Source organism: Austrofundulus limnaeus, unplaced genomic scaffold, assembly GCF_001266775.1.
Source record: "Austrofundulus limnaeus strain Quisiro unplaced genomic scaffold, Austrofundulus_limnaeus-1.0 Scaffold192, whole genome shotgun sequence".
Taxonomy (NCBI): Eukaryota; Metazoa; Chordata; class Actinopteri; order Cyprinodontiformes; family Rivulidae; genus Austrofundulus; species Austrofundulus limnaeus.
Window position 1 is genome coordinate 1,016,358 of NW_013952594.1, and position 7,762 is coordinate 1,024,119.

The following is a 7,762-nucleotide window of genomic DNA, read 5'->3' on the forward strand; positions in this document are numbered from 1 at the left end:
CCCTCCCAAGACCAATTTCCTAGGGGAAACACTGAAACCCCCTCTTTTAAAAACTCGAGTTGCCTGCTTAATTGATAATTAATAAATTGAAGCACAGTGGGGGTTCCTAGCATTATTGCAAAATAACTATTAAGGGTTTTAACATGAAATTTTTGATAATTGTATTGCTGCTGGGAGTTATGTGCTCTGGGATTTTTTTTTTCTAATAATTTCTATTTGCAACATTTTCCCCCTATCTGGACTCTGTTAGCCATATTTAAAAATATTGCACAAAAATGTTTTATGTAAATTCTTATCAGCAAGCAACTTCACAAGAAGTGGCAAAAGACAGAGCCTTTAGGAGACTTTAACTTGCCAGGAAAGAAGTGAAAATAAGCATTTTTTTCATCCCCTCCATAAAACGGTACAATTAGCTCTGTGCTTAATGAACTATGCAGCCAACCTGTTTAGACACATCTGCACAGGTGACAGCACAGGGTCAGTGTTTGCGTTTTTCTCCACCGGATCACAGTTCACTAATCGCGTGTTAATAAGCAGCATGTTGGTCAGCTGTGGCGATGAGTAGATAAACAATGTCAAGTGTTAAGGTCAAGACAGGATGAGGAGAAACGACAACCGAGATCTGTCAGGCCCTTGACCACACGTAATGGATTTTCAGTTTACTGAATTGAGAAGAGGAAGGTAGAGAAGAGCACCTACTGCCTTTGACATTTTTATTTAATCAATGAAATAACTTAAGAAAATTAATGATAGATAATCTCAGTGTTTTACTGTGGGATTGTTATTCAGAAATCCACTAAATTTTTTAAAAAAAATACAACATGTGTGTGTGGGGGGCGGGCAGAAGTTAAAGCTGTATGCCAACTTCTTAGTTGCAGGTTGGTGAACTTCAGGTTTGAGCAGCAGCCTATCGTATAAACATGAGTTACTGGGAAAAAGACCATTAGGTAATGAGACAATTCAATAACTTATCTCTAAAGCATCACAGACAACATCCAAATGATCCTTGGATTGTGTTTCATTAAGATTGGGTGAATATTTCATTTTTCTCATTTTCATTTTGAGTGCTGCACACGTCGATTAGTGCTCATTGAGAATAATTAATTATACCTAAAAGGTTGACTGATGTAATTAAACTTCAAATAAATTTTCTATTGTAGAGCTTAATGTAAATGCTAATATGATATTTTCTATAATTAAAATACCCAAGCTAATCTTTTGGACGTGATTATAGTGTATACTGTAGAGGAATGATACTCTAAATATGATGTATGTCACATTAATCAGCATGTCAGGGTTTAAGGTATTCATCAGCTGTAATACAAGATGCCTAAATGGATGTCTGATAATGTCTAAATAAATGCATCTCTAAACTTTGGTTAGACGTGTAAGACTGAAGCACTAGTAGTGAAGAAGAGTGTCAAACACAACAAATGACACAAATGACACAATTCCGCAGAACATGTGTGCCAACTCCTCAAACTGTGCCTGGAGTCAACCTACTTAACGTACGGGGGGCAATATTATAGGCAGAAACATGGGTGTGCCATGGGATCCCCAGTTTCTCCAATTGTTGCAAACCTGTACATGGAGGAAGTGGAAAAGAGAGCCTTGATGTCCTTTTCAGGGGTGCCACCGAGCCATTGGTTCAGATATTTTGACGACACCTGGGTTAAAATTAAAGCCCAGGAAGTCCAACATTTCACTGATCACATCAACTCTGTGGATGAATATATTAAGTTCACACGAGAGGATGTAAAAAATGGCAGGTTGGCTTTCCTGGACTGCGATGTCTGGGTTTCGGATGCAGGACGGTTGGAAACTGACGTATATCGTAAGCCCACCCACACAGACCAATATTTGCATTTTGACTCCCACCACCCACTGGAACACAAGTTAGGAGTGATCAGGACTCTGTACCACAGAGCAGACAGTGTCCCCACAAACCCAGGAGCCAGGGAGAAAGAGAAATCACACACACGACAGGCCCTGGAGCAGTGTGGTTATCCTGACTGGGCTTTCCTGAAAGCAGACAGGAAACACAGACAGGATTCCATGCAACCTTCAGGTGAAAATGAAGACCCCAAACCCAGACCCAAACCAGTGGTTATTCCGTATGTTGCGGGTGTTTCGGAGAAACTGAGACGTTTATTTTCTAAACATGATGTCCCAGTGGCTTTCAAACCCCAAAACACATTACGGCAAAGGCTGGTTCACCCCAAAGATCCAGTGCCCCGGCACAAACAGAGCAATGTTGTATATGCTGTTAAGTGCCAGGAGGACTGCGACCAGTTATACTTCGGGGAAACAAAGCAGCCACTGTTCAAAAGAATGTCCCAACACAGACGAGCTACGTCTAATGGCCAGAACTCTGCACTTTCAGAGATGAGGATGTTCTCATTCTTGATGGAGAGGAACATTGGTTTGAGAGAGGAGTAAAAGAAGCCATTTTTGTGAAGAAAGACCGTCCATCATTAAACAGAGGTGGAGGCCTCCGTTTTCAGTTGTCCCCCTCCTACAGCGCGGCTATTTCCAGTATCACTCCACCCCTGTTAACAAACAGTAAGTGTTAATTAGGTGTCAATGATAGCCATGTGATGTGAGTATCAGTCACCTGGAGGCTGGGCTTAAAAGCCTGAATTTTGCCTGAAACTCTCAGACTGAAGAAGTCTCTTGGAGAAGAGACGAAACATTTCATTAGAGAAGAACCCATCCAGAAGACCTATACAATTTTTTTTCTTTTTGATTTTTTTACCTGGATTACTGAGATGCATCAGGACAACAAATGACACTTTTTTTCTTCAGAGACTTGTTCTCTAACTGTCCAACATTTTTTACAAGTTGACTTTATACACAGTAAATGGTAAATGGTACTGAACTTATAGAGCACTTTTCAAGTCCCTCCGGACCCCCAAAGCGCTTTACACTAACAGGCATTCAACCATTCACACACATTCACACACTGATGATGGCAAACTACACTGTAGCCACAGCTGCCCTGGGGCACACTGACAGAGGTGGGGCTGCCATACATCGGCGCCACCGGACCCTCTGACCACCATCAGTAGGCAAGGTGGGTGAAGTGAAGTGTCTTGCCCAAGGACACAACGACTGAGATGGCTGGACGGGGGATCGAACCAGTAACCTTCTGGTTCCAGGACGACTCCCCTAACCACTCCGCCACAGCCGCCCAATTCTTCACCCCTATGGTACAGAGGTGAGAGGAAGGAAGGAACTTTAATTTCCTGTCAAATCTCATTGAGTGTTTTCTCCTGCAGAACTGTGTTGAATGGAAACAAGATAGTTTTCAAAAGTTGTATTTTCTTTCAACTGTTTTTTTTCCTGCACCTCAGCAAATAATCCACAGACCTGAAAGATTGAAGAATTTCTCTCTGCCCACCTACCTCTGCTGTGAGCAGCTTTTTCCCTGTCATTCACTAAACAAGACATTTTACATTTTAGGAGAGATGCATTCTTACCCCAGTACTGTGTACATGCAGAAAGAATACATTTAAACTATGAAAGGGAACTAATGCATTTGCAGTATAGTTTTCCAAAGAAGTTTTAGTTCAAACTGAGTGATAGGAAAACTTTTAGGAAATTAAATACATCATGTGCACTGTACTTCTTATGAAATTGTTTCATACTGTATAACATTTAAAGCTAAAACATTTAAGCACAAAAGCATAAGACATTTAAAGCTGCAAAAAGGTTTTTAGTTCTGTTTTGTAGGATATTAAAATGCAATGATTACTTTTGAAAATATGTCTAAGGTGATATTGTTTTTCAATAGAAAACCCAAAGCATTTAAAGTTATTTTTTTATGAAACCAGAGTTGTCATGTGTTTGTGTATCAGGGCATTTATAAATAAAAAGAGGATGTAAAAATTTCAAATCTTAAGCTTTTTAGATTTTCAGTTTAATCTAAAACCACTCAGATTATTATTAGTTCTAGTTACCTTCTTGATAACATTGACAGTTAACAATCATGGCTTCTGCACATTTCCACTTCCATCTATTTCACCTGTGGAGCAGGCCATATGTCAGATCTTGTACTTGAACCCCCCACATTTTACTGCCAGATTAGAGTCATAACCCAAATGGCCCATTCAGTTTAATTGTCTTTGTCGGTCTACTCATATCTCTTAGGTTTAATAGTAGATTTAGAACTTTAGCTAAGCTCTCCCATCCATCTTACATGAAAATACTTTTATGTTGTTCCCATCATAAAGTGACTCTCAGTTAGGGCACATTACAGTCTACAGACTTCTGGAAAGAAAGCTGTTGAGTTGTAGGTTTAGAGGTTTTCTTTCAGAGTCATGGCAGAGCAGCATAAGGACTTGTGCTCTACCACTTGGTGGGACAGCAAATATTTAATGCCTTAATCCACCCTAAGTTGGAGCTGGAACTCCCCGGTGATTGCCTCATGCTGCACCAACAACAGTGGCGCCATTCATCAGCCTAATGGGCTTTATATTTTTAACCCTTGCCATTTATCAGGCTGAGGCAGCGCGATGAGGAGAGGGAGAGGGATCAAACTCCCAAATGCCTGCTTCAGCTCAACAGGGAAACCATTGATTCATGGTTTCTCTTCCTCTTCCCATCACTCTTTTTCTCTCTTGTCTCTTCCCATCATTCCCTGCTGTTGTGTGCCTTCTCTTCCTGCTCTCTCCAAGCATTGTTATGCATTCTATCAAGCTACCTTCGTTTTGCTCTTATTGTGGATGTTCTCTGCACCCAATTCTTCACCACTGTTCCTACTTCTGCCCTCCTCTTCTTCTTTTTCCCCCATCTTCATTGCTCCTCTTCTTTCTTAACATAACTCTTCTCTTTTGCCTTCTTCCCTGTGTTACAGGACTTTGGGGACGATGGCTCGTTGTACATCACCAAGGTGACAACAATACACATGGGCAACTACAGTTGCCATGCCTACGGCTATGAAGACCTCTATCAGACACATGTGCTGCAGGTGAATGGTCAGTAGTGCCTTGTTTCTTTTTTAAAATTTATGAAGAAAGTGTTAAATACTTCAGTTGTATTTGTAAAAATTGTTGGAGTCCTTTATCCTGCAAGCTCAAAACACAACAGGAGCACTTTTGTGTGTGGTTAAGATTCAGAGGTTATTTTAAAGAACTGTTACTGTCTCTCAGTGCATGCCATAAATCAAACTGCTGTACAGTTTTGCAGAAATTTCGGATTTGACTTAATTCAGTACAGCAGGAATTATGAATTTGCTGTAAATAAGACTCATTCCATTTGGACCATAAATATTAAATTATTATAAAGTCAAAATACAGTAGTCATCTTTCTCTCTCAAACACGTGATCTGACCCAATGTAAAAACTAGCAGAGATGCTGCAGTAATGTTTAGCAGTTTGGGCAGGAGTCAGCTGCTCCTATTAACTGTTAAAATATTTTCTTCTTATTTGTGTCAAATGTAGCTACCCTTAAGGTAAAATATTACAAACTCTTTTTAACACTAATCTGCTTATATTGATTTCCTTCTGGTATGAATGACATCTAACTCTAAACTCAGATTTGTTTTTATTTTTAGCTTTTACCAGTTTTGTAAAACCCACTTATGCAGAATGATTTACAAGTAAAGTCAAAGATAAACCTTTCAAACAAAAAAATAGAAAACTGTTTAAAACTGAAAACAAGGCAAATATGATCTTTTCATGCAATTTGCAGAGAGATAGAAATCAAAGGCTGACCCTCATACTGCCCAATTTATTAAAAAAATTAATTTAAAAAAATGGCCCTGAAGCAAATTTTGTTGATAACCCCTGCGTTTCAGGTGAAATGCCTAAGGATTTTGGTTTTGTTTTGCTCTTTTTGTTTAGAAGTGAGACTTAGCAGCTGTAGTGTGATGAATCATTCACATCAGGTCACATGTTCACAGATGGAGGATCAAACCAGTAAGTTTCACGACAAACAGGGATTCCTGAACCTGTTAAAGGGGCAATATTATGTGTTTCTTGGGCATACATTTAAATACCATACCATAATAAAGTATCTATGTCACCTTTAATTGTTATGAAAATGCTGTTTTTAATATTTAAAATAGAAAAAAAACTTATCTTCTCATCACTTCCTCTTCTAAACACTTTAAAATTGGCCTCTCTCTCTTTAAGAACGACTTTCCTCTTCTGTCCTGTCCATTTCAATGCGGGGTGCTCGCACGTGCGCTATGATGCTATTTACTTGGCATCTGAAAATRCATTTCCTCAAAGGTATTTTTAATCTGAAAAGAGCTTCATTGAGTGAGAAGTAATTAGGAGCTCAGCAGACTGTTTCAGTTTCACTTTCAGTTTCACCCGAGAGCCTGCAGGAGTCATGGATGGGATGTGTGGGGGAGTGGGGGGGCTGCGCTCCGCCATGAGGAAGGTTGACAAATATGGACTTTAAAAAGTGAAGTTTTATACACAGGCAAGGGGCACGCCCTGTGCGTGTACCCAAAGCGTGACTTTTGCTGTCATGCTGAAATGTGTCAGGGAGGGGTCTGTGGGTCAGGGTTGTCTGAGGAGGAAGCAGATGAATGGAGGTGAACTTTTATTTAAGATTTAAGTTTTTTATTTCAAAGATCCTTATGGCTCAGCAGCAGAAGCATAAATATTACTGTTAAGAAAGCTTATGATAAAGCTGAATAAAAATCTAAGTCTGATTATGAGGTGAAATTAAATATCTGACAGTGATCATTACACAGTGTGGCTCTAATTCTTCACTTCACCATCTGTCTTTCCCGTCTCCAAAATGAGCGTACGCATGGGTCAGAGCTGGCGTGAGGGACCGCACATTTTCACGTCAAGTTTGGATTTTATAAACCACAAATTTGCATGAAAAGTGGCGTACGCAAGTTTCTGGGCTCCTTTTGTGCGTACGCAAGCTTTATAAATCCGACCCCAGACAGTTTATTTTGTACTTTATCCTGGACTTTCTAAAAGCATAATTTTGTTTGAATTAAATATGTTGTTTAAATAATGCAAATTAAACCATAGATTAATCCAACAGCGTTTTTAATTTAAAATAGTCTTGATTTTAAATTTATGTTGTTCAAAGTTATGTAAGGTGTTTCTTTAGTATAAAGAAAAAAAGCTTGTAGGTTAGCTTCAGAAGGGTTTGTTCACATGTACACTGACCCTGCATCAGTCTATAAATTAAAAAATGCACAACAAATGTAATTTATACAGTGAATAAAGTCATTTAATGTAAATGCATGTAGAAATCAAAGCTGTTTCTTTCTAACTTAATAAAACTGCTGATTTGCTCATACTAACCTTTAAACTTCAGTCACTTATATTTGCCTAATTAAGACCTGAGAGTTTTGACTGAGTGACTTTCTTTAGAAATTCCACGGTAGAAAAGGTTTAAACCCACTCCACTGCCACCAATGATATAGCAAACCAACAGTTGGTTTAGTCTCTTTTAATTAAAGTATGATTGTCTGGCTGTTCTGAGCCTCTAATTAAAAAGAAATAAAGCTGCATTTTACATCTTAAACTAAAGAGGGAGAGGCAGAGACGTAAAGAGAGTCGTGCAGACAGAAAAGTTGCCTGGGGAGGAGGTTATCAGTGCACAGTAATTACCAAATGTTTGTTTGGGTTTTTTAAGGTATTCCAAAAAGATAGGAGGAGTGAGATAAGGTGGAATGAAGTGGAGCTAAGTGCCATATTCTACTAAGTGGGCGTCTTCCATCTTGGTTTCCTATCAAAGCAATCTGGTTCTGGAGAATATCAACTGCTGCATCATGACAGTTATATAT

The 7,762-nt window shown here is 39.1% G+C and overlaps 1 protein-coding gene across 1 annotated transcript in view; it reads left to right on the plus strand.

The window, feature by feature from the left end:
* Nucleotides 1-7,762, plus strand: part of fstl4 (follistatin-like 4) — a 265,314-nt gene that overhangs the window by 206,143 nt on the left and 51,409 nt on the right. The window contains exon 8 of the mRNA XM_014018422.1: nucleotides 4,856-4,976. Coding sequence (XP_013873876.1) covers nucleotides 4,856-4,976 — 121 coding nt within the window. The remainder of the gene's footprint in view (nucleotides 1-4,855; nucleotides 4,977-7,762) is intronic.